The following is a 27,793-nucleotide window of genomic DNA, read 5'->3' on the forward strand; positions in this document are numbered from 1 at the left end:
TTTTTTTTTGTTTTTTTTAACAAACTCTCTAAAAGTTGTGAAATTCTGAAAGAAACGTCTTTTGAAAGAAAAAAATTCTTTAAGCTGTAAAAAATCTCATTCACTCAGGTCCCTGCAAACATTACTTTTCTCGGGTTACCTACCGAAAGTCATCCTGGGAAGAAGATTTTAAAAGTCTCTGAATCAAACTGAACATCCCACATGTAAAGACCTAAACGCAGTTTCTCAAAAGTCATCTGTGAGCTGTAGTTTTATATCAATGCGATGAAGAAATCTCAGCTCGCCATTGCTAAAAGCCAATGACTGATCAGTCTCTCAGGGTTGTCAGCCCTGAATGTTGTTCAGTGTTTACTGTCAGTCTGAAGTTCATTCAATCACCCATTAACCCCACTCCTGGACTGAACTGGTCATATGGGCCTTTGTTCTTCCATAGTGAGGGGTTATTTTAGTTTCTTACCACAGCGCTTCATGTTTGTACTCTTTATTTTGTTTATTGTATTGAACACGTCTCATGGGAATTCTGAGGAGAACCTTTTTCGAGTTTTGTTTACACAAGACAAGCAAACACTCAAGTCATTTCCACAGGCTTCACACTGAGGCTGTGCTGTTACCTGCAGTTGTGGAGTCTGATCCCAGGTCAGAGGTCGACTTATGGACAGGTGGTCGAGGTCCGAAGACACCCCATCGTTCCACTACACCTCCTCCTCCTCCCCCGACGTCTACTCCAGCCATGTCCAAACTGCTGTTGGAGGAGGAGGCAATACTGAGCTCTGAACTCGAACTGCCGAACCAGCCTCTTCACAAACACACAAAGTGTAAACATGGTTAGGTTTTTAGCATTTATCACATTGTTGGGTTTAGACGGGCAGGCTGATAACCTGAGGACACTGAGTGTAAGTGTGTGGTTGTACCTGCGCTGTGATTTAGGGGAGCTGTGTGGTGTGTTGGATGGAGTGGAGTGGGCGGAGGAGCTCTGGCGCTCTTCCTTGGCCTCCATGCTCTGGATCTGGAGTTTCTACAATAGAAACAACAAAACACACTGTAAACCTTGGACTTCTGTGAAAATGTAACAGTTACTTTACTCACTTTGAAACAAACATGCTGCTTGCAGGGCAAATGCTTTTATTTGTATTGCATTTATTTTTATACCAGGGACAACACATAAATAACACTGCATTTAAACAAAAATGCAACCGACACAGTATATGTAGGACTTCTAGCCACAGCTAATTTGCAGACTATGACCCTGGTTAGGCTTTTTAAGGATTTGTAATAACAAGCAACTAAGGCAGAACACCCTGAAGCATGGGAAATTGAAGAGAAAGAGGAAGTGTTTGAAACAGCAGTTCCTCCAAAGGCAACGTCAGGTCATCATTGGATCCTTGCTAAATCCAGAATCTATATTTAAAATCCTCCTCCTCACATATAAGTACTTGAATAATCCTTCCCCATCTTATCTTAAAGACCTTGTAGTACAGCATCCCTCCAACAGAGCACTTCTCTACAGTGTTTGAAAGTAGAATGGGAGGCAGAGCCTTCAGCTATTAGGCCTTCTATTCTGTGGAAACAGCTCCCAGTTTAATTTGGGAAACAAACACCTTCTCTACGTTTAAGATAAGGCTTTTGTTAAAGCATATAGTTGGGGCTGGATCCAGTGACCCTGAATCCTGTCTTAGTGACGCTGCAACAGGTCTAAGGCTAAAGAGGTTTCCCATGATGCACTTCACTCGCCTCTTTCACTCACTAAGTGTTTATACACCTCTCTGCATTTAATGATTAGTGATTATTAATTTCCACCTCGCTCCTACAGTGTCACTTTTGTCCCGTCTTCCTCCCATCATTCCCAACTGGTCGTGGCAGATTGCTGCCACTCTCCAAGCTTGGTTCTGCAGGAGTTTTTTTCCTGTTAAAAGGGAGTTGTTCCTTCCCACTGTTGCCAACTGCTTGCTCATAGTGGGTTGTCTGATTGTTGAGGTTTTCCTCTCTGTTATTGTAACAATATAAAGCACCTTGAGGTGACTGTTGTTTTAATGTTGCATTATATATATAAAAAAAAAAAAATTAAATAGAAGTTTCTTCCAAATATTATGGTCTCCTGCACATGTGTGCACACGCATTGGCTTCCTTTGTTAGTTTTCGGTTCCCTGCTGGGTATCATCTATGTGCAGTCTATTGTAATATCATTCTAAAAACAGCTGGAGCCCTTTGATAATAAACTCCCACTAAAACAGTAGAACTGGTGAGCCAAACAAGAATTAAATGATACAGCCTAAAACCAGTAACAACAGGTGCAGCAGCTTACTTCTGATGATCACGAATGGAGCATTGGATACGGCCATAAATGATTTTTTTTTTGGTTTAATGCATATTTGCTGATGACTGGCACTGGTCTTTTCTCAGTGGGAATTTATGGATTCAGTTCCACATTGCACATTTAATTGGTGGAAACAGTTATGCGAGCAATCTCGTTAGCCATCAACCAGGTTGGTGGCATAAAGTAAAAATTCAATTCAAGGCTGATTTAACAACCATGAGAAATAATCAGCTGCATTTTGGGTGCACACGGGATACACGTGTGTCTGACCTGGATTGTTTCGGGCACGCGATGGTGATGTCTCGTTTCCTCAGCAGTGAGGCCTTTGTGGGGTGTGTAGCCGGTGTCAGAGAGCCCTGCCGTCTGCTCAAACTTATACACGCTATCCTGAGTTTGCTCTGAAACAGAGAAAAGCAGTTTGATTCTAATGTGAATGCATTTTCATGCACAATTATTATAAATTCAAACAATGAGTAAACAAGCTACTTTGTACCAGAACTTTTTCTGTAAGTTTGCACATTTTCTTCTTCCAAATTAATCCTAAAGTATTTAATTAAATTACATTGTCTGTACCACTTCGTCCAGTCCATGATGTAAAATCATTTCTGCTATAGTATTTGATCAAACTTGTCAAGAACACTCACTCAGATAAATGCACCCTTAATACAGAATATCATCATTAACAGGAGTAACATACTGTTGATGAGAGAATTCATGATGATGGAAGAAGCCTTGGTTTTCACCACAGCTTGTGGTCTAGAGGCTCCAGTGTCCTGCGCTGCAGACTGACTCGCACCACTCTCATCCTCCTGGTGAGAAAACATCATCAGCACCCACGCACTGAAAATACGGGCAGTTTAATAGTAAAGCAGTGTGTGTCACCTCAGCCAGGTGTGTGAACTTCCTTTCGGGTATGATTGGTCGTTTCCACAGGTTGTTGATACTGATGTCATGAGGCGGTGTGGACATGGGGGCCTCCAGATTATCGTCATAGCTGATGGCACGCCGGGTCATTCCGACAGGAAGCTTCATCCCACCCATCCCAGATCCCTCGATGGCTGCAAACACAAAAAATAATCCCAATGGGGACTAAACACCAGCTCTCCCTCATCTAGTGCAGTCTCCAAAATCATTCTGAGATGCGTTTTAGCAGGATTTCCCACATTCACTGCTTGAGATTGTGGTTCAATCTTCATATTGTGTCAGACTGTAGCCCTGAAGCTTACCTACAGGTTCATGACAATGCATGTCCCCTACATGGTCAGTTCAGACATAAGCTGACCTTTTACCTGCTCAGAACATGTCGTGTTAGACTGTGCAGTTGTGGAAACGCCACAGCTAATTATCTATCATGTACCCTGCCTTCTGCCCTCTCCACCATGCCTAAAACACATGGATTATTTAAAATACTATAAATATTGCTAAGGCAGAAAATCCTGCTGTGTGAGAAAAGACACCTGTGGATACACCCTGACCCAATTCTCCCAATCCCCCCCCCCAAAAAAAACCAAACAAAAAACAAACCCAAAAAACATGTTTGGTATATAAACCTTAGAACAGTGCGTATTTATAGGTTTTCTAATGTTTACATCATATTGATTGACTGTTGAGAAATATCTGCTACTGCTGGAAGTTCCAGTTTCAGGCAAATGTTGTGATAAGCATCTGTTTTGTTAATGTTCGTGTCAGGAACAATAATAAACCATAGTACATACAGATATTAATAGTTGATGAACGTGTGTGATTCAGCGTGGGACTCACTATAAATGTGTTAACTTGAAATCTGCTCAGCTGCGTTTGGTGGGGAAGACAAAACAATGTGTGCAATCCTTTTATATGTGGACAGGAACATGCTGAACTTTTTGCACATTAACATGCAACTGAGAATTAATCATACGGCATCCTGGCAGTTACCCTATTCACTTCATCCCAGTGATGTGAAATGAGTGGGGAAACTATTTTTGGACCTACAGAAGTTACAGTCTATTACATCAATTTACTAATAAATCAGTATCTCAGTATATTTGTATACGTGTCTGTTCTTTGCCTACTTCGACAATCATTTAGCTTATCAGCTTCAGATAGAGAATGTGGTTGCCGAGGGGGGCTGAGAATGGTTGTTTGGATGAGCTGCTGTAAGCTGTTCTGTTACCAGAGATATCTGGAGAGCAACTGCTCAATGCACCACTCTGTGTGCAGGGCATTGACTCCCAAACTGTAGGGTGGGCGTGAAGCCACTGTGAGTGCCTTCATATGGACAATGAAGTGGAAAACATGGAAGTGAAACAAAGGCAAATTATTTGATCATTTTTTAATTCTCTCCCTGCAAGGATGAGAGATGCCAAAATTATGCAATTTTTCTCAGCAATATGCTGCAAAGACAAGTGTGCTGATTAGATATTCAACTTCATTTTATTCTATTAAGCATCCGTGAAGTATGGTTTGCTGCTACAAATCAAAGTTTAAAATATGCCACATTTCTCCCCAAGTTTCATTTATTCTGCATGACTCATTTATAAAAAAATATCATGCTTTAAACTAAACTCTGTAGAAAAACAAAAACAACTCCTGATCTCTTAACCACAACTAAGAAACCATGACTGGCAACAGTCACATGCCAACAATTTGCATTGGGAGGAAAACTTGAACATATGCAAAAAATAAAATAATGGAACAAAGCTCAAAAACTGTATAAAGAGGAGAAAGTTACAAACGGGTTGTTAAAATGTAACTTTCAGGAGCAATGACGTCAGAAAGCTGCAGATTTTTTTGTGTGTGTTCATAGCAGGTGTAGAAAGCCGAGGTTTACACGGTCATTAAGGTTCAAAGCATTAATCTGCTCTATCTTGAAATCGTGTAGAGCTTGGTATTCACGGGGTTGTACTCACAATTAACAAAATTAAGTTTTCTTTTTTTAATCACCACCTGAGATCTCTGTGCCGGTAGAACTAACCAATCATCTTGTTGTGTTAATACTCAACCTTAAAAACAGTAAAACTAGCACAAAATGCAATCATTTTTGCAAAGCGGGAGCATCTCACAGTTCTATGATTCACAAATGGACAACCCGCAGCAATTTTCACACCTTAAAAAAAAAGAAAAAAACAAAACAAAACACTTTCGTAAACATAGTTAATGTTTGCAAAGAAAAGGTAAAAAAGGTATAAACTCAAATCCATGTCCTCTCTTAAACCTGACACTTTTCGCTTAAGCAACAACTGAAAATTAAATTTAAAAGCATAATTTAAAATATATAAAGTCTAAAAATATTAAGCCAGCACTGACTTTTTGTTTTGACCCAGACCCAAATGCCAGTCTCCCGTGTTAAAAAGGGTCCATTCATCCACCGCAGCCTGCTCCTTACACTGCTTCTCTTTATATCAGCTCACCTGACTTCTGAAGGCAAAACTTCAGAAGAACGCCCCCCACCCCACAAACATCAACCATGTGTTAGAAAGCTTTTTCAGGTTTTCCTTTTGGTAAAAAGCCTCGAAGATAATCATCTGTAACATGTTAAAAAAATAAATAAATAAAAGGGTTGTGTCATCTGTGGATACAAAATATTGCATTACACACCCACAATTACCACTTGTGACACTAGTTTTAACGTTTTTAAGGTTATGACATCTCAACTATGTGGCTGGTATGATATGTAGCGCTGATCCTGGAACAATATTAATCATCCAGTTGCAGGAACAACACAAACATGGGGAAATCCAGTATGTCATACTGGCACCATGAGAACTAAGCCTTACATTTAGGTTTACGGTTAAGGGTAAGTCCAAAAAAAAAAAGAGTCTAACTTCTAACTTTGTCTAACTGACAAATGGCTTCATTCATGTTGCTTGGACAAAGCTTGTTCAACCACCTTTCAAGCAGGAAAAAAATGATTCATGTAGCCAACAACTGCAGGTGCCCTCTCATCAAAACAGCAACTTCATGATTGCCTGCATGTTACACATCTAGAGGAAATATACTTGTAGCTAGAAGTATTAAAACAAGGCTTACACTCTTCCCAAACAGGCAACAATACAACGAAATAAAAGCCTTATTCAGATGCTTCTACATAGCTGCAAGCGCACTATTCTTTCTGCATACATGAACAGAATGGCCCAAATCTAACAATGGAAAACTAGTCCTGACTGAAGTTTGAATACTCCTGTCATAGGAATTACTCACCTGGTAAATCTCCAGAACCAGACATGGTTGGAGTAAAGATGAGGAACAAGTTAGACCAGAATAGGACCTAAAAAAGAAGAAAGGAGATTCAACATGTGTTTTTTCCATAAATATTTACCCCCCTCTGATTAAAACCGCAACTCATAAACAAAGAGTAGAACAGTGGTTGACAGGCTCCTACCTTCCCGTTTTGCTGCACTGGTGTAAACTAGGTGGTTTGGTGGGTTTTGTTATGATGGTTGGTGAGACACACAGAAACGCCTCTGGCAATGCATTGTGGGAGAGCAGCAAGGCCAGCAGAGCAACTACAGAGACACCAGAGTTCAAAAGGTCAGCTGTGAGAAATTTCAGTTTGAAGGCAAACCCTTGTTACACTAAATTAAGAGGTTGAACATCCTTCGTCGAATACGACAACAATACTTTATGAAACTGTAATGTTGTAAAAAATGTATTTTAAGGCATGAAAGAGCGCAAAACCAACTATAATCTCAAAGTGAAAGAGAAACATCTAGTGCTACCGAGAAAGATAGTGAAATGAATGAGCACAGACCATTATCCTGTTCTGTAACACTGACATAGCCACCGCTTGCCTGCAGGATCATTCCAGAGGATGATTGCAGACAGGCTGCATTACATAATCCCTGCTGCAGCAGCAAGGTGCATGCAACACCGGTAATGACCACTTCAAAATAAAAGCTTAGATTTCAATCAGGCACACGCTGAAGGTTTCCTTAAACACATATTTCCTACCACATGGAACAAAAACATGCACGCCATACCCTCCAACACTGTAAACACGACGGCTGGGAGGATGCAGAGGTGACTGACTGCTGATCTTGGAAATAAACAAACTGCGACCTCTTCCGGGACAATTTCTCAAACTATCATGCAGAAATTTATCTGTCTGAGAATTTCAATCACAGGGTGAATTAAAAGAAGCTTAAAGCAGATATATGGAGAAATCGTCACAGGGTTAGCCGTAATAAAGGCCACTGCCCCTGCACACGCAGAACTCCACTGAGGAAATTCGTATTTTATAGCCCCATGTTATAAAGGTAACCGCCCCATGCCTGTACAATTGCTTTTGGGATAACATATCATCATGATTTTAAATTCAGAAACTAATGAGCCAATAGCATGCCATGAGATTCCTGCACGCCGATAATGTGCAGGTCAAAGAGAATAGATAGGTCTATAACAATTTAGCACAGCTTCACTAAAACTGGTGCAGTTTGGCACGTTTTGAACCTTCCCGAATTTGAGAGTGGTTGTTACATATTCACAAAAAGCCTAGCACTGAGTTTTTCACGTTTACAAAACAAACCAAAACCTGCCGCATAGTTCAGTTATTTATTTTCTGAGTGGAGTCTGGCGGAACGAGATAGCGGAACCAGTCTGAGCTGGACAAAAAGACACAAAACAGCTGACGACTGACGGTATTTTAAAACGATTTTATCAGCAAAGTTAGCATTGCTTTGTTTGCCTTTTCTTACCGGAGGTAATGACGGCTTCAAAGTGACGATTGAAATATGGATGACCCTCCAATGTCGACCAGCGCGCGAAGAGAACAACAGACTTGTTGGGTAGCAGCCATTATTGGGTTCGATAAATAACAGCCGCTTCCTTGACGGTTCCCTTTGCTTGTTCTCGCGCATTCTCATCTCATCGCGAGAATTGGCCATCACACGTGTGCCTTTCCGTACTTGAGAGGACACTGTCACAGTCATTGGGTGTAACGCAGTACCTGTAACAGTACCGGTAACTACAAATAAAAACAATTTCTACTTCAAAAAACTTTTTTTTCTTTGTTATGTTTTATTAAAATAACCTCTTATATTTTGGAGATTAAATATGCAATAAAAATCCTAATAATAATAATTATCTCAGAAAAGTGTTGCCTGCCCACCATAAAGGGAATTTAAACATACAACAACAACAACAACAAAACATATTATTATTATTGTATTATTAATATCGAATTTATTATTAATATTATTATTATTATTATTAATAATAATATTTTTAATTAATAATTATTAATTAATAATAACAATAATAATAATAATAATAATAATAATAATAACATTTATTCAAATAAATATCTTGAAGTTGCACAGTAAATATAACTTACAGGATATATTACACCAAAAAAAAAAAAAAGCCCAAAAGCTACATCTCAGACTCTTCAGGTTTCGGTTAGCATGCTAAATGTTCATGAGAGGGGAATTAGAAAAATACTAATCAAGTATGGTTTGTTTGGGAAGGTTTCAAGGAGAAATCCTCTTCTTTCTCTCAAACTACAACAAAAACAACAACAACAACATGGCAGCACAACTTAGGTTTCCAAAGTTACATGTGAGCAAACCACAAGGCTTGTGTGACCAGACCAAAGTGGAGATGATTGGCTACTGTCTTAATTCAGTAAGCCAGCAAAAACAAAAATAAAATAAGGGCAAACATTATGAAATAAATAGTATTGTTAAACAGAAAGGAGACAAGAGGAGAGGAAGTGAAGAAGAGAGTGTGTGGAGAGTGATGATTTGTGACAGACAGCAGCAACAGTGAAAAAAAAGGTTTACAACATGGTAGTGAGAATTGCTATGATGGATGGTTTGGAAATGGTTTTTACACTTTGAAGAAGACAGGAAGTCGAGCTGGAGGTTGCAGCGGTGAAGATGTTAGAATTTTCATTGGAAGTAACCTGAAGGGGGAAGGTGGATACATCAGAGGGACAGCCCAGGGAGAGCAGTTTGGTGACAAAAGATAGAGAGGCAAGCCTGAGCTGGTTTGGACATGTGCAGAGGTGGAACAGAGGAAACACTGGATGTAGGATGCTGAATGTTGGATGTAGTGAAGGAGGACACGCAGAAGGTTGGTGTGGCACAGGAGGATGCTAGGGATAGGGCGGGATAACCTGATGATCAGCTGTGGCAACCCAGTATTACAGGAAAGAGTGCAACAGCATGGTTCAAGATAATGCATCTTATTAAAGAGTTATATTATTAAATTGTTTAACCAGCATTTAAATGCTAGAAGCAAAGAAATATCTGTTATTTTGAGTAAAGGCAAGAGAAATAATGCTACAAAGATTAATTTGCAGAGTTATTATTATTTTTATTTTATCAAGTCTCCTTTTGTATAAATTTAAAAAGAAAGTAAAGTTACACTTTTCAAATATGTGATTATGTAAATGTTAATAAAAACACAGGTAATGAGTAAAAAATTGTTACAAAACGAATAATACTGCAAACACTTCTACACTCTGCCTTTGGTCAAATATAATTTTACAGCCGTGCTGAACATTTTATGCAACCAATTTCACATAAACAAAAACTAAGCAACATCTTATTGTCATGAGTTTATATATACTCACTGATTTACTAAAACTTGTGCTTACATTTGAACTTACATTATGTGTAATTGTTTTAGTTGTTCAGTGTTTGTCTGTAACATAAGTGAGTGTTTGTCTCCGCCTAGCGGCTGACTTGCATCATTTTAATGTCAAACTTCACTGGCTACCTGCATTTTCTTCAGGTACAGCCTAAATAAAGTCCAACCTGACATACAACACATTGATGAAAGGAGAACACCTCTTCAGCATTTAGCACAGGTGTACAGGTAAAGTGTTTGGCGGTGTTGGAGGAGCATGCAGCACACATTCCCCGCACAGCCAAGATCAGGGCGTGGTGGTAACTCGTTTATTACAGGTTACAAACTATGTGGCCATTGAGACGAAGCGCAGTCAGTTTGAACTTTGTAGGTCGTGAGCAGCGTTTTCGCCCTGCGCCCTCCCACTTTGTGGCGCGCACACCAGGATTTGCATACAGAGGAGTAGAGCGCCCGCCTCCCTCAAGAGTTTGGTTTTCCTTTCCAAGCAGTACGTTTCTGACCAGACTTTGCTCGGCAGAGGTGGAAGTTAAACTCGGGTGGATCGACTCCTCCGCCCAGCCAGCGCTGACAGACCTGCTCTGTTTTATCCCGCTGTGCGTTTTCCCCACTTCAGCTGTCGCTCCGTCGGTTTTGTGACGTTCTGGGCCGATCCATCAAGATGTCTCAGATGAACAAGAAAACGATCACGACGACGACCAGCTTCAGGAATCTACAGGCCTCTCCGGAGCCGATGGTGACAAGGCTTGTCTCCCCCAGCCCTGTGTTCTCCGGGAGCTCCGTGTCGTCGGTGACACCGATGTCTCAGGTGTCCGCGGTGCCGTACGCGGTAAACGGCGCCAGCTATGGGTCGTTGCGGTACCTGGTCCCTGTGCAGCAGCAGCAGCAGCAGTCCTTCGTCCTGATGCAGCAGCCTATGATGCAGCAGCCTGTGATGCAGCAGGTGGTGTCCCCGATGTACCTGCAGAATATGCAACAGCTGAGCATCAGCAACCAAAACGACTACATGTACCAGGATCTCAGCATGACAGAGGTGAGGCCATGCGCGCATTCAACCAGTATTCCCCCCACAACTCTTATTATTTAGTCAGTTCAAAAGTCTAAGAAATACTGGGAGGCAAACCAAAAAAGGAATATGGTTTACTGACAGCAACTAAGAATGAAGATTTCTTAAGATATGTTATTTGCAATACCCACAATAATCACCCACATTAAACTCTTCTTTGTTGGTGTGGTGCAAAACACCACAGAGAGTTTCCAAAACATGAGATCCTTGCAGAAGCTTCATTAGAAATCAGATATCTACAGGCAGCACTTTCAGGGATTTCTTTTTAATATAAAAATTACTTTTTTCCACCACTGCTTTTATATTACTTGTGTTTGTTTTCCATGTGTGTTTGAAATTAATCATCTGACATTTTAATGACCACTAAATAACTATCATTATTGGTTAACACAACAAAACACACCTTTCAACTTTTCATGTATTTTGAAATGTATTTTCTTTGGATGCCTGGAATGTAAATGTGTCTCTAAAGCACATTCGGTTATCTTCTGTTATTTACATTAGATATAAATAAACTAGACATTTTTCATACTGTTATACTGTTATACTGTTATATGTTTGCATTTCCCCCAAAATAATTTATTTAACACAGTACAGTGGGCTACGTACTGACTGGTTTCACTCACTAAAACTAAGCGTTTTACACATTAGAGATAAAAACACAAGCATAAAATGCTAAATATGAGTATCAGTACAGATTTGGTGGTTTTGATGCAATCTACTAGATCTTGTGTTGGTATAAATCAGTTCTGCTCACACATGGCTGTTAAGCATCTTTAGATGGGTGATTGGTTTAAGTTGCAGTCAGCTATCAGAGCAGGGAGGCTGCTGTGTGCAGATAGTATGGGTCAGCCATCAGGAAAGCATTAGCCATGTAAGCATGTTCCTAATATGGCATCAGCTTCTCATTTCTCTCACTGTGCTGTAAATTTTCTCAAGGCTGAGGTGATGTTTGTGCAGTTGAAGACACTTTTTCTGATTTGCTGGCATGAAGGAGGAATTTATATTTTTACTATGTAAATATAAAATTGAGCCTTTCCCATTTAATACGGACGATCGTGGCTCAAAGAGTTGGCAGTTTGTCTTGTAACCAGAAGGTTGTGGGTTCGAGCCCCGGCTCGGACAGTCTCGGTCACCTATCACCTACTGGTGATGGCCAGAGGGGTCGATGGGGCGATATGGCAGCCTCTGTCAGTCTGCCCCAGGGCAGCTGTGGCTACAACTGTAGTTTGCCTCCACCAGTGTGAGAGTGAATGAATAGTGGAATTGTAAAGCGCCTCGAGGGCCCCGAAAAGCGCTATATAAATGCAATCCATTATACTGCATATTAGGGATGGGAATTCTGGATCTTTCGGCTTGGCTCACTAAAAAGAGCCGGCTCTAAGGGCCGTTTCGTTCGCGACCGACACATCACTACTGCATATGCTATTTTTTTAAGTGGGGTTTAGCAGAGTGAAAATCTGTCATGTGTATCGCTTCATTAGATTAAAAACAATATGCAGAGTAAAGTAAATATCCAGAATAATGCCAGAAATCATTTAGTTGAAAATTCTTTAACATTATTTTATGTCTTTAAAGAAATGCATGAGTGCATAAATACTTACTTGTATTACAGCAAGAACTTCTGTTCATTATATACAAACCCAGAGAGCACAACCAATCGCTCACATTGAAGCTACACATGGAGGTCGTCGTACCGTGTCTGCAAAACATCTTCTAGAAGGGGGCTAGTAGACTTGTTGAATAACTGTTAGTAGTTGAGGTGGGGGTCTTTTCTTTAGATTTAGATACTCTGATTACAGTATTTAGTTTCCTTAACTGATTACCCAGTAAATTATTGCCGTGCTGAAAAGGCAGATAATGTATGACCCAGATGTTCAGGCTTCAGGCTCCTATTAATGCTCAGGTAAAGGCACTTTTTTCTGCTCTTAGCTCTTTATGAGGTCAGTTAGAAAGGAAAATAGTCATCTCAGGCACATGACTCTGGCTGTGAGAACAGCAGCACCATCCACTTGTAGTTAAAATCATCAGTTTGTAAGGTGAAGCCAATTAGAAGAAGTCACGGGCTAACTGATGAATAATTTTAATGGTGAAGTCTACAAAGCTACTATAGTAGAGGTAAGAATAAAGTGCTTTAAATGACTTGAAATATCTCCCCACATTTATTCAAGGATTAAGGAACTTTTGCCAGCTCGGCCCATTGCCAGTAAAACAAACAGCCTAGAGCTCGGTCGCTGGCAAAATACGATATGGCATCATTAGCAGTATGTCCTCATGATCACTACCAAGTGTGCTCTAGGTCTCTTGAGTTTTGCCACCTGAGTACACTCAGCCTGAGCTCCGATTTCTCTGAATCTTAATCTTCCTTGATCATTTGTTGATTTACGAGACACCGGTGTGGTCCTCCAATTCCCAAAGTCTTGCCAGCGAACATTTCCCTGCTCCAGTAATTGCTTCCTGAATATGTTGGCCTCTGTGCCTGCAATGGTTTACACAAGGTTTCTGCTGCAGGCTGAAAACATTTGAATTATATCAGCTTTCTACATTTTTATCTGCCTCTTTAATGATGATTTTATTTCATATATCTAGCGTCGAGTGCAGCAGAATTGAAAAACTTCCTTTGCGTCTTTTTTTACTTTGGCTACTTACAATTTCAGGCTCATTCTGCTGCTTAAGCCACTGCATTGAAAGCTAAGTGCTCACACCGTGTGTGATAAAGAAGTGCTGCCACACCCCGTCTGACTGCTGAGGCGGCACGCCCTGACTTTTGAAGACTCATTTATTGTTCCACCTGATGGGATCTACATCTGCTCAAGTAGACTCTGGTGATCGAGTGTTTAACTTCGTCTTTAGTTTTTTTAATTATTGAAGGAGCTGAAGCTGATTTGTTGTGCCAGTAACTTACAGGACTTTCACTTTAGAAAAAGCTGCCATGCTCTATAGTTAGCTCTTAATGACTGGAGGCTGTGCATGTAGTATAGTAATGTAGTAGTACTACATGCTGTATTTGACCGTTTATCATTTTTAGGTTACTCTTGGCACTCGTTTGCATTGTTTATAGTTCAAGTAATCATCAAAGGTGTTTGTTAACCCTTTATTGACCAAGATTCATAAAGGCCTCAAATACCTATTTTTTTTATCTTGGCTATAAAATTGTAAAAAGATTAAAATCTCATCATTCAGGAAAGTAAGGGAATAGAAGCAGACATGGTAAATCTAGGCAGAGGGGATTCGTTCTGTGTTCAGACAACAATACCTTCTGAATGTCTTGTGCTGTCATTATACACTGATTATTCCCATACAGCCCGTCTTCTTTCTTAAACTGTTTAATTTTGTCTCTGTTGGAAACGGTAATGAAGTTGCAGTCATTTAAAGAGGACTTGTAAAATGGGCTTGCTAGCAGGCCCATGGTAGATAAAGGGTTAAACATCATTTTTGAAACAGTTCGTTGTCCAGACGTCTCACTTTAATAGGACTGACTGATTAGGAATGGGAATTCGAGTAACTTACAAGAGCATCCTGGAGAATTGCACACAACATATCACAATTCAATGCCTCAGTGGGGAAGAAAGGAAAAAATAAGAGCCACAAAGTAGTGATTCTCATGGGTAAAGCATGTTTCATTTAAAATACAACATCTGGCGCTGGTGTATTGGTGTACCGATTTGTTTTCTGATTTTTAAAGCATTGCAAAACTTTTAATTGGCGTGTGCATCCGTGTATACTTTTATTATCAATAGATTCATGGGGGAAAATAGCTGAGCATTTCAGATTTCTACTGTGTCTTAGCGGCAAACCTCATGACCCATGGACTGCTTTTTGTCTAGTTCACAGCTTGTTTGCCTCATTGCAATGTATTTTGATTTGTACTGGCTCGGATTCAATTTTCGGTTTTGTTAATGCCTTCAGAGTGAAAAAAAAAACAAGTGTCAACAATTCTCACAATGTCAGGAAGCCCTTTTTTAAAATTTCTAAAGCATACAAGGCTAAAGCAGCTGTATTCAAATTTCTGGCACGTTGTTGCTGGGTAGACGCCCTCAAATGGGAAATAATAAGCTTTCTAATTTTTCCAAGTTGCACTTAACTTCCCAATGAGCTCCATTTATTTTGCACTGTTATTTATTAGTGCTCTGAACTGGATATCCTGAAGGTCATGATACAAAATCACAAATTCAGATTTATTTAAACACACTGTATGTTGGACATAGAGTTTGTATACCATGTAATTATTTATTTGAAGAGTACAAGGAAGAACCTGGGAAACGAATAAGTAAAATGGGGTTGAGTGTTGTAGGACAGTGAGGCCATGTTTGGGTCTAGCAGAGCAAGATTCATGTTACTAACGGGCCTCAGCTTCTGACTGCTCTGATGGCTCAGTTTCAGATTCAGTTTTTTCTACTAGTGGATACATATTGCATCACAGAGTGGTGCAGCTTGTTTCAAACAGGGCTTCTCAAAGCCCAGTATGAGATAAATGATGATTATTTTGATGGGGTTCAATGGGGTTTATGGGTCCAGTGTCCCAAGGACTGAGGTCTCTTGTAGTTCTCTTTATGTCTGACAGTCTCTTCTTTCTTCCCTCCCTCTTTTGCCGACTGTTTCAGAGCACCAGCAGGAAGTCTTCATCTGTGTTCAGCCATTCAACCAGTCCTATCAAGAGCCCTGCGACAAGTGTTGAGGAGGAGGTAAGGACCTCACATTCACCCAGTCACAAAAGCCTCCTTACTGGGTACAAAATGCTCTATAAAGCAGAAGTCTCTGTACTGCCTAAGCATTAGCTCATCACCAGGGATGGGTTTTTCACGATTCCGATTCCATTTACGATTCTGTTTAACGATTCGATTCTTTATCGATTCTTTTTTTAAAAAGGAGAACACTAAGGTCGATTAGCTTAGAGCTTTGTTTTATATCTTCTCTTTGAACAAGATAGAAATTTAGAGGTAACATGGCCTTACAAACCCAACTGTGAGATCTTAAGAGATCCACAGCCTACGGCTCTTCAATGGGTGTCACAGGGTCCCCAGGAAAAAAACTGTAAATGTAAAATAATAAAATAAATATTCTTCTGTAGCAATAACAAAGTATAACATAAATTATTCTGTAGCAATTACACAAGAATATCCAGTAATGCCCCTGCCTACAATTAAACACATTCACTTACCGAAAATCGAGGGCATCTGCTGTGGCAGCCTTTGACCACAAACTGAGTCACTGCTCGGTGACATTCGTCTATCCCGGCCTGAAAGGAGACGCTACCGGTAGACTGCAGCGAGAACTGCCAGCATCTGAGCCAGACTCTGTCTCATCATGGTCACCTAAATGCACAGTAATGGCAGGTTTTGTAATAAGGCAGATCGCGCTAACATAATATGCACTGTTAGTTGATTATTTACCTGCCGCATTAACGGGAGAGGACGTGCAAACGTTACCGCTGCTGCTGGGTTGGATTTCACGAGTCTGGAGTGAATTAAAAACACGACATTCATTTAAGGTGAGCATTTGTGAGCAAATGCGTTTGCATATTTGTAGTGTTTCCTCCCTTAAATGAAATATCTACTTTGCAAGTATTGCAAGTTGCCCTGTTGTCATCCGTTCTCGTACAGTATAACCAAACTTTTGAGCCGCTTAGGCGACATGTTTCCTGCCAGGTAAATGACGCTCCGCAACGTGGTGACGTCATTCGGGGCGACTGGAATCGATAAGGGAATCGTTTGCAAAAATGGCAAACAATTCCAAGGAATTGAAACAGTGGGAACCAGTTCTCAACAAGAACCAGTTTTCGATACCCATCCCTACTCATCACTGATTTTAAAGCTACAAGAGCACAAGCTTCAAATCTATTTAAAGTATATTTAGTTTGTTTCATGGTGTTAAGATGAACGAAAAGTGCAAATAATGATAAGAATAATATTTGAAAAAAGTCAGCAGCAATAGGAATACAGGTCGAAACTCCACCAACAGACATTTCATGTCAGTGATGAACACATCATTAGGCAAATGAGACTGTAGCTTGTTATAACAAGTCAGAGGTGGGTCCATTATATGACAGTGTCATTTCAAGATTAAAAAGAAAAACTTAGAGAGAAGAGGTTTTGCACCACACCACAGTCTAGTTCAACAGGTTCACGCCGCAAGCATTCAAGAGCAAGGAAACCCCCAAACTGTTTGACATGTAAACACAAAGGATGGACTGCATTACAGTTATATACAAATTAAATCAACAGTAATTCAACATAAATGTGAAGTTGTGAGGCAGAGAGTGACTGGACAGTTAAAACGTTTAAATCTATCTTTTGTTTCTGCCGCATTTCAGCGAATATTTAAACATGTACATTAGTTGTGTGGTTAGAAACATGCTGCACATTGATGTCTAATCACCGAAAGACTGTTTGCTTGTACCTGAGCATCAGCACTGATGCAACAAAAAAAGAAATCAATCAAAATTTAAACCCAAAAGACAAGACTTCAACTTGTTATGAATTTGATAATCTGAACACAGAAAAATCTGATCATAGTCCAATATTTTTGATACAACAATTGTTGATTTCTGTCTGTAGTTACAGACACTTTGAAGTCAAAGCTGTTTCTTCAACATGAAAATTGAAAAAGACGGAAAAATGCAGAAGGGGTGTGGAGTTCATCTGTCAGTTAGGCAGGGACACACCCATCAGTCTCAACATGGGAACACTAGTTCATCAAAGTACAGTAGCATAGCAAGTGTTTTCTGTTTTTTATCTGGTTTTGTTTTAAAATGAATCCAGCCAGGGGCAACTCATTGCACATGCATGCCTTCTGTGCAGGCAGCAACGCCCTGCTTTACAGTCACACTGTTACCACAGCACTTAGTTCGTAATCACAGGACCAGAAACGGTCACAACATTGACAAACCATGCTGGGTGGGTGTGAAAATTGAGGTGTGTCTGGCCACTTCCCAGAGGCCTTTGCTGTAGGTGGATGCATTCTTTTGATTTGAACCTGCAGTGTCATGTATATGGCTGTTGTTACAGGAGGGAGGATCTTTGATTTATCGAGCTGGTGTGGCATTTTTTCTTGGCACAGCCGAAGAAAATCCTGTGTATCTAAACACACTGTTAAGTCTGTTAAGTCCACTAACAAATTAATCAGCCAGTCCACAGTTATGTAATACTTTATCACTGACATATTTCCACTTTTATGACCTTTGACTTGTTTATTGTGAAGGTAAAGCTGCTTTTGACCACTTGATAAAAAAGAAATGGCTTGTGTAAATGAAACCCTAGTTAACTATTCCAATGCTGTAAAACTTTGCAATTCAACAAATATTGTACCAGCCTGATTATAGGTAGCTACATTGCCTTATAAGCTTGCAGCATTGTCATTTGCATGTTTTGATAGTCTGATGAAAATATCACAAGCCACTTTTTATCAGCATCGGTGAAGCCCGTCTGGTCAAACTCATTCACTTCCTGTGTTCTTTCTTTGCTTTTATGACTTTTTCATCTTTTTCTATGTCTTCTTTGGCATTTTTGTCTTTTTCTTCATTTCTTTTCACTTAATCTTAGAATAAAACGGTTTGATATGAAAAGGTAAAACCTCGTAATCACAGTCTTTGCTCGTACATCAACCATCTGCAGAGTGTCCTGGAGTTACCCCTGCCTCTAATCTGCTTTCGCTCCAACTTGCTCGCAGCGTTCTTTCCCGTCAGCTCGTCAGTGACAACTTATTACTAATCAGCTTTTCTTGACCTGCTTGAAGAATTCTTTCTTGATGATTTCATTTTTAGTGAGGATAAAGTGACATGAAGCAAATTGTGGTTGACCTGACTTTTTTTTTCTCAGAAAAAGAAATGTCTGTCAGTCTGCTCCTGACTTTAATGATGGTTTTCATTTTTAACATTTTTTGAAGTCATTTGAAGCCACTTTGAGCACAAACGCCACTCTTACTGTGTGACACATTCTTGGAAATTTGACTAAAACATTTCTCAACACACAGCATGTTTGTAATGAACACGGACCCACCGGTGAGGCCGGAAGGATTGGAGGGCTAAAATTGTCCATCTCCGTGGGAGGGGAACAAGTTCAGAAAACAAAACCCAAAACATGATGGATTCTTGTAGTGTGCAGAGACGGCTGGAGTGCTGTTGAATGTCATGAAGGCCTTTTGACCTTTGTTATCTGAGAACTGAAAGAAATTCCCTGAGCACTTGAGAGCAGTGGGGATTGGTTATTAGATGCAAATGCAGATGCTAATTGGCAGACTGATCATTTACCTCTCACCTTTTTCCATATTCATCATCAGCCATAGCGCAATGAGGCTGCACAGTGTGGATAAGAGGTAGAATCTGAAGCGTAAAGGGAAATTCACCCATGAGCTGCAACCTCCAAGCCTGAAAAGTGAAGCCAATGCATACCTGCTAGAAACTGCAGTTCTGCAGGCTGACTCCAAAGGCACATCAATCTTGTTAAAATGCCCATCTATACAATAGAAATATGCACACTTAAAGCACGATACAAAGAGCTGTTAAGGGCTTTTACTTTAGGGTAAGGTAACATATATACATTTAAATACTATGATCTAACAGATGTGAGGTAACTGCCTCACATCTGTGTAGGTTCTACATCATCCAGGTAATCGTTGAGCGCTTGAAATGAAGAGAACTGGACTTGTGTGTTTCACCTCTCATCCAAAAGGCTTCTTCAGTTCTAAATGATCTGATAGAGAGTCCCAGCTACTCTTTTTGGAGGCTGTTCACATTTTTGTTTTGGTTTGAATGAAGTCATGTTTCATAGGCTGTACAGTGTGTGACAGCAGCAGATAAAATGTTTCCAAAAGCAACACGACGCGACTGATTAACAAAGAGTATCAGTTAACCCTGAATGGAAGGTGTGGCATAACTGAATCTTCTCAAGATCAAACTCTGTTTTGTAGATCTGACTTGTATCAGGCGCCTACAGAGAAGAAAATGAATATAGCGCTTCCTTTGCACTGACCAGGTAACCATTACCGCTGTGACCTACATCATGTTTGTCACCAGCCAAGTCTCGGCTTAAATTCTAGCGATAAACACGGGAAGATCAAAGGAGAAAAAAGTTGCCGGACCAGTTTTGAAAATGTTACCCACAGTGAAAAAAAACATTTAACCTATTCTCTCTCTCACACACACACACACACACACACACACACAACATAAACAGACTTCCACAGGCACGCAAGGGACGCTTCTCTAAAATGCATCACTACCTAAAATGCTGCTGTCACAGAGCCAATCAGCGTGCAGTGACCGTAGGACACTCTACACCGCTCCACTGCTTTGCATGCAAATGCAAGTTTACAGTTGCAGGTCTGTACAGGCTGAAGTTAAAATTCTATATATTAGCATATTTATGACCTGGGAGCAGGTTTGACTGTGACATCTGGTGCAATGAAACGCAAATTTCATATGGTAGCAGATTCATGTGTTACATGAAGGCCCCAGCTTTTGCAAGGTATAGTAAAAAGCATGTCTGCACATGTGTTTCTTGCTTTATGTGAAGCGAAATCTTGTTGCTTGAGGATAGGATTCATTTTTATTAAACAGGAGGGCTTTTGTCTGTGTGGCAGTAGTTTTGGCCTGTTCATTCACCCTGCCAGGTTCATGTTTTCCCACTTTTGTGCGAAAGCACTTGGATTACCTGCACGGAGCAAGTTTTAGAGCATAACACGGTTCTCTGACGAACGAGAACAGGGGTGCAGCTAAAGAAGGTTTTCATAATTACTCTGATTTTTTTCTTCATGAATTAATGCTTATGACAGAAGATGTTGCAATCAGTTTTTTAACAAAATAAAAAAAAAATGAAGAAGAAAAACAGTTGTCCAAAATAAACAGATATGATCTTAGAATAACAGGGGAGGGATCTTAAGGTTTGGAGACTCCATCTCAAAGGTCATCTTAGGGCAGATTAGCTCCAAGGAACTCCTGTTCTGACTTGGATGAATGTTGGGAAGGAATGTCGTAATTGTTTTAACTTTGAACCTCAAATTTAACATATTTGTCAAACTATCTCAACCTTTATGTGTCAGTAGAAGGACGAGGAGGGTTTTTACATGTGTCCCACAGGACCAGACCGTTAATAAGGAACGGTACTGTGGAGTCCTCAGGGACAACATTTGGCTGTGGATTTGCCTTCCTGTGAATTTTTCATGTGCTTGCATGGAGTGATTTAAAAATAGCAGCAGGGCTAGAACGGGTGCAGAGGTGCACAGAGACGACCCCGAAGAGGAGATCTGTCTGATTTAATGACTTGTGATTCAGCAAGCACATAGTAAATTCTCACATAGTAAAGGTCAACGCATTAATGTGTGGCTTTATAGTTTCTCTTAGGAAGATATTTGATGTGGAAGCGACATTCAGCATTTTTTCTGTCTTTTACAATGGATGGAAACTTCTACATCTCTGATGCCGTGTAAAGAATCAGATTTCAAGGATTCCCTGAAGTATTTCGTGCTCTGACAAAAATTCGCTGCCAAATGAAAAACTACAGGTTCATGGGTAATTAAGCAGGATGGTTGTTGACAGACATGTTTGGTGTGGAGGATGCAGTCTTTACGACTATCTTCTGTGAATGTGATTAGCTGTGTTTGAGCTGAAGGTTTCTGAAGGTTTATGCGCCGATGCTTCTTTAGAGGGTTTTTCTCACAGCTGTGTGGTATGTGAGGTATTCAAGCCTAATTATAGGATGGTGAAGAAGGGAGTCACATTGAGGTGAAGCAAGAACGATGATATCATGTTTTAAATGTTTAAATTTAAGGAATCTCTTAGGAATTATCACTGTCCACTTTTTTATCTTGTTAAAAAGATCAACAGCTGATCAAACAGGTGATCCACACAGATCCAGCCTGTCTGACGTGAGTTTCCTGTCATATTTTCTGCAGTGTCAACTCCTTGCAAACATCAGCAAGTTTCAAAGAGCTGAAATGCATCATGTTTTTTATCATGAGTATACCATCTGCTCCTCAGTCTTCTCTGCTGATAAACACCCACAGACACCCACAGAGTTATAACCTTATGCTGCAATCACTTTGGCTTCAGTGAGGTTTTCAGTTGAGTTGACTTCATAGTGTCTGTTCAAGTTTTCAAATTTTTTCGTTGTCAGTGTCATGTTTTATTTTTTCTTTGAAGCTAATGGATTATACATTTTGTTTTGGTTTGGGGTTGTGAAAGTTGAACTGCCATTAAATTAGCAGATTAAAAGTCATTTATCAATTGTAGTTCAAAAAGCCGGCACAGCTATGTTGATCTCATTCATGCTTGTTGTCTTTTTTTCTCACAATTTATTGAAGGCACATAAATGAGAGAAATACAGACTGGTGATCTGTTCAGAGTGAGCCCCAGCTTTTGACCTCTTCATATCCAAAAGCCCAGAGATGTTTTTGTAATTGTAGTCATTATTTGATGTACACGTTGTGTAAATAATACTTTCTGGTGCAGCTGGATTCTTGTAGGATATCACTATCACATGTGAATCCGTCTTGCCTTCAAGACAAACTGTGGTTTGGCTTCAAACTGTGGACTTGTGGCCAAGCCACAGTTTGTTGGACCCGTTCAGTGTCCTATGACTACTGACTAATAAAGTAGCATCATGTACTGCAGGCTTTACATATGACAGTACATGGTTCATCCAATCACCTTTTGACTATTTTCAGTTTGTGACTGCCTTTTATGCACAATAGAATCACCTAATGACATGCTAACTCCATAGTTACCTTTGTTATTTGCTTGCTAGCTTTTACAGCTACTCAGACTGCGGCTTGTTTGTCCTCCTCGGCGTTCCATGATTCGTATCACTTGCTGATTTGACTGATTGAAGTTTGCTGTTAATATCAAACAGATGACCCATCCAGTCAAGTGCCAAGCAAATAAATGTCTGCTCCTTTGGGCGGCACTCTGAAATCAGCTGGTTTTTGCACTACTTAGTTGTAAACTAAACAAATCGAAGGTAGTTGTGTCAGCATTAAACAGAGTTGCTAATGATGACTGCTTCACACACTTATTACATCCAAGGTAGTTTCCTTGTTGCTATGGTGACATTGAGTCTATGTGCTTGGTAGGCTTTCGTGTTGTTTTACCTGCTTCTGGCTACTTTCAGCTGCTCCCATATTCACAAGGGGGTCACCACTGCGAGTAGCGTTGAATGTTGCGATTTTTGCAGATTTTTTACACCATATGCCCTTCCTGAAACGTTCTCAAATTTAGGCGAATGTATAAGGCACTGCACTATGGAGCCAGGTTATTTCAGCTGCTTCTAATTCATTAAAAAATGAATTAGACAGATAGTCTAAGCTTAACTGGTTACCAGTGCGGTGCCTTTTTTGTTTTCAGTGACTGAATCCATCTTCACGAGCATGCACTACATGTCAGTGCTGTTGCTGAGCTACAAAACTGTGGTTCATCCAAGCATCTAATCATTAAGGTAACACAGTCTGTACCTGTTAAAGGTCAAACTTAATAGTCATAATCACAGAAGCCCCTGCACTATAATTGGAAACCCAACACATGCAGTGTTGCCAGCTAACAAATATCCCACCTGTTCAATGCATCCTGTTGAGTTCCTGTTTTAGTTTTACTCGGTGGCTTCCAGTGAGTTATTTATTTCCTACTGAGGGAATCTGAAAACTGTGGACAAAACTGTGAACTAAAGGTCTGGCTTAAAACAGCATTAAACTCTATTGTAATAATATCCCATTTTAATGTTTATTTTTAACAAGATTAAAATGTCTCGTGTCTCACTTTTGTGAATGAAGGATTTTACACGTCTGATGTCTTTAAAAATTTAATTTAATGTCTGTTCAGGCTTGCCAAGATGTCGACATATCAGCAGGTGTCTCTGCCGTTCACATGATGGCCGATTGCTCAGCAGAAACTTATATATGAGTCTCAATAGGAAGTTCAGTTTAGGCTGCTTCAGTCTGCCAACAGTAGATGGCTATGTGCAAGCAGCTTTGCAACCCACCTTCACCTCAGTTCCCCATTTTAATGCGGCTTCTGACTGTTCCTGGCTCAATAATTCATAATAATTTAAAATTATTAAAATTAATTAAATAATTTAAAAAGTCTTAAAAAGACAGACTGAGTCATGCATGATAAGGATTTTTTCTTCAGTATGCACACACAAAGACACTCACAGAGACTCACACAAAGAGGCTTGTGTGGTAACGTGACTCTTCTCTCTCCAGTAACAATCTCTAGTGTTTCTCAGTCACTCAGGCTTCTGAGAGCCTGTGTGGCTCATGCACTGACCTGCACACACACACACACACGGACCCACACACACATTGACCAGAAGGCCTGCCATGGTGAAGAAGTGAGGTGATGATGTATTGAGTTACTGCTCTTTGTGGAAGCTCCATTCATAGCCCGTGACAGTCAGCTACTGAAGGCTGAAAGAGTTTTGTTTGCATTCAAAACAGGAAGCTGCTGCTTTTTCAACTTTTTTTTTAACCACGTTTACTTAAAATACCTGATTTCTTATCACAGGTAAAAACAATCTTATCTCCAGTTAAGAAGAAGAAAATCAACCTGGAGCACCTCAACCATTTGAGATGGTAAACATGAAACGCGATTACCCTCATACTGCTGAAAGGCTGTAACTAATGATTATTTGCATTAACCTGTAGTGACATACTGACTGGTATTATTTTTGAGTAGCTAACACATGTTTAGGCTTTAAAATAGCACAAAAAAAGCGAACATTGTAACAAACACTGAGCATTGAGCTCAGGGGTCAAGTTTAATTTCAGGCTCTTTGAGCAAAAAACTGGATTTTTGCTCAAAGCCTTGAACTTATTGACCTGATATATAAATGTATGCAATTTGAAGATTTTGTTGCAGTTTTATATCTTTTTGATATCCGTTTGTTTTTTTGGTTTTTTAATCTAAGACGTGTGGGAAGTGGCTTTAAAAGACTGTTGAATCAGTGTGCGGATCCACCGTGACATTCATACCAGTCGTCTGTCGTGCATTGTGAGAGATTTTATTCATTGGAACTACCCACATTGCCACCAAGCTGTATGTGCATGTTTACAGATAAAAGAGATCACAGATCAACTCATTTAAGTCACTTTAAATGGGACTGGTGAGTGTAGCTGTGGAATATAGTTTATTTAAAAAAGGAGGATATTTACACTTTTGACACTAACCTGTGAAAACTAATAATATTATTATATTATATAGATTACACGCCATTACCAGCATGTCTGCTGATAGCAAGCGGCTTGTTTTAGAGTCGTGTTTGTGTCCAGAGTGATCTGCCCGTCAGTCATTTCTACACTCCTTTTCTCTGCAGACACACCCACCTCCACGCTGTTATAGTTTTTGTGTAGCCGCCTCATTCCTTTTGTTTCCCATTTTACTCTTACTGTTTAAGAATTAGAAACAGGAGAAAGTAGTGCCAGTCTTTGGCACTGCTGTGACCTTTGAGCTCTGTGTGGGATCATTAACCAACCTCGAGGTTTCACAGTGTCTAGATAGGATTTACAGCCTGTCAAATACCAGAGTTGTGCGTCATCTGAGTCGCTTGTTTTTTCTTCCTCTGTGAGAGCTGGACCTGTTTTAATAAACAAAATCGCTCTTTGTGTGATTTATTATATAAAAACGTGCATTTTACTTACTGTTTATCATGCTTTTGTGCTGCTTTCATTGTCTGTTGTGCCTCACATCTCATAATACAATACAATTTTATTTATATAGCACATTTAAAAACCAGATGTATGCCAAAGTGCTTCACAGAAACCAAATAAATACAAGTAAATAAAATAATAAAATAAAATAGGCACAAATAAAATATACTAACAGGTGGGAGACTTAACTTAGTACGTAACACAGATCATGCGCATGAAACTTACTGTGGGTTTTTTCAGGATTAGAGGGATGTTTATATTTTCACTTTGCAAAAATTAAAGATAACATTGAGATAAGCCTTTCTTTCTGTTGAGGGATTAAAGTTTTGAAACTTCAGCAGTTTTTTTGGTTTAGTCAGGCTTGTCTCACACAGGTAAGCGATTGTCTTGCATTTCTGGCTCCCCAGAGCTTGTGAGAAGTTACCTGAGCTTGTTGCTGTCTTTCAGGCATTTAAACAGCTTCACTACATGTGCTTTTCTTCCCTTCTCTGGAATTTCCTTGACCCTTATTTTAACAATAGTAACACTCACCTCCTGTGCCACTGTTTCCTGATAGGACTTACACAGCAGTTTATTATATGAGCCATGCATAAAGGAAACCTGCCGCATTACAACCAAGGTTCCCACTGGTAGTGTTTATGTACCTTATATGCTGAAATACTAGTTCATCAGTAAAAGCTGTAAATTATGATGTAATCTGTTGACACAACCTTGCAGTAACGTCTTTGTGTATGTGTGCAGTGTTTAATCGTGTGGAGGGAAAAAACTATTTTTTGCATGAATTATAGAAAAATCCTGCAGAGTTCTTTTGTTTGTAGTCTTGTGTATGTCTCTTTTATGAGCAAAACATTTTAAAACACCTTTCTCTTTAGCACTGTGCAACACAGTATTAGTGAATAAACACCTCTCTGACAGTGGTGAAAGAAGCTGCACCTGTAGTGCTCTGTGCAGGACCTGCTGACTCTCCAATGGCACAATGCTTTGAACTTCACTTGGTGGGAAATTCCAGCTTGTGATCTTCCCTCGAGCTTGTGTGGAATCTGGCTGAACCACTTTGCTCAGCCACGGTTTGGATGTGTAGGAAGAAATATCTTATCTTATCCTTATCTTTGTTTAGTCCAACGCATTTAGTTTTAAAAAGAAATTTCTGAGTTTACCATTCCGGAAAGATCATTCACGCAGGTATTTTTAAATAAAAAAATGCAGAGAAATCTTTAAAAAAGTCCTAGAACATAATAAAGTAGCTGTTTTTGCAGCTTTAATGCCATGATTTTCAGTGTTAGCGCCAGTGTTGGTTGTCAAATTGGCCAAATTGCTGTGTTTAAATACCTGAGTTTAAAAGTGCCATAAGTAGAATTCAACACGTAAAAATACCTTTTAAGTAAGAACTGGAGCGTTAGTAGTGGAATGTACTTTAAAGTACCAAAAGTAAAAAGTACTCGTTCTGTACTAACAGAATGCATAAGCAGGAATAGGAATTGTTTCAGCTGTGGTGCCAGACTCTTTATGTTGATGCTGGCATTCTCGCAGATGTACATTGCAAAACCATGACATCACACTCATCGCAACTTCTGTGCACCTAAGTCACAGGTAGGCCTTAAAAAAACCTGCTAGTACATACTGTGCTCAGAGTCAGGCAATAACATGATCACACTGACAGTAAAAACCTGTGTAGGGTTCTTTTTTCACATAAAAGTCAGGATGAATTATACCTGTGAACTGTAAAAAGAAACGAAAAAAAAAAACAGTATGTGCCTGTTGATGAGTCTTTATTAGTTTTATTACTGTTATTTATAAGGTGTTATTAATTTAATTGTTAATACTGAGCCTTTAAGCAGTGGTGGAAAGGGTGCAACTAGTGATTTATAACATTAAAAACATGTCAGACAGTTCAGTCTAGTTTTAGTTTTACGTTTTAATGCATGAAAAAAAGTTAAAACTTTAAAACGTAAAACTCGTCACAGTTTTAAGTTTTCGTATTTTTTAAGTCAAAACTTAAATAACGGGAACATCACCTCCCTGTTTGCTCTTTGAAACTGTAAACAAAGAGCCCCAGCTGTACGTTACTTTTTAGTAAGCAATTTTAAAATTCACCCTCTTCCGTCGTGGTGAAGAGGGAGCTGAGTGTAAAAGCGAAGCTCTCAATTTACCGGTCGATCTACGTCCCTACCCTCACCTATGGCCACGAGTAGTGACCGAAAGAACAAGATCGC

The 27,793-nt window shown here is 39.7% G+C and overlaps 2 protein-coding genes across 4 annotated transcripts in view; one reads left to right on the forward strand and one right to left on the reverse strand.

Annotated features, from left to right (window-relative positions):
• LOC102298681 (putative monooxygenase p33MONOX) overlaps positions 1 to 8,142 on the reverse strand; it is an 11,081-nt gene extending 2,939 nt beyond the window's left edge. For both annotated transcript variants that reach the window (XM_005915989.3, XM_005915988.3), the window contains exons 1-8: positions 7,987 to 8,142; positions 6,675 to 6,798; positions 6,494 to 6,560; positions 3,197 to 3,372; positions 3,012 to 3,123; positions 2,585 to 2,712; positions 912 to 1,015; positions 612 to 796 (exon numbers count right to left, since the gene is read on the reverse strand). In XM_005915989.3, the coding sequence (XP_005916051.1) occupies positions 612 to 796; positions 912 to 1,015; positions 2,585 to 2,712; positions 3,012 to 3,123; positions 3,197 to 3,372; positions 6,494 to 6,518 (730 nt within the window). In that variant the 5' untranslated portion in view covers positions 6,519 to 6,560; positions 6,675 to 6,798; positions 7,987 to 8,142. The remainder of the gene's footprint in view (positions 1 to 611; positions 797 to 911; positions 1,016 to 2,584; positions 2,713 to 3,011; positions 3,124 to 3,196; positions 3,373 to 6,493; positions 6,561 to 6,674; positions 6,799 to 7,986) is intronic.
• Positions 8,143 to 10,239: 2,097 nt separating this feature from the next.
• pof1b (POF1B actin binding protein) overlaps positions 10,240 to 27,793 on the forward strand; it is a 38,256-nt gene continuing 20,702 nt past the window's right edge. The window contains exons 1-2 of one of the 2 annotated variants that reach the window (XM_005915990.3): positions 10,240 to 10,913; positions 15,551 to 15,631. In XM_005915990.3, coding sequence (XP_005916052.1) covers positions 10,542 to 10,913; positions 15,551 to 15,631 — 453 coding nt within the window. In that variant the 5' untranslated portion in view covers positions 10,240 to 10,541. The remainder of the gene's footprint in view (positions 10,914 to 15,550; positions 15,632 to 27,793) is intronic. The other variant, XM_005915991.3, reaches the window with a different exon arrangement.

Source organism: Haplochromis burtoni, unplaced genomic scaffold (assembly GCF_018398535.1).
Source record: "Haplochromis burtoni strain Fernald_Lab_line unplaced genomic scaffold, NCSU_Asbu1 Contig_17, whole genome shotgun sequence".
In the NCBI taxonomy this organism is placed as follows: Eukaryota; Metazoa; Chordata; class Actinopteri; order Cichliformes; family Cichlidae; genus Haplochromis; species Haplochromis burtoni.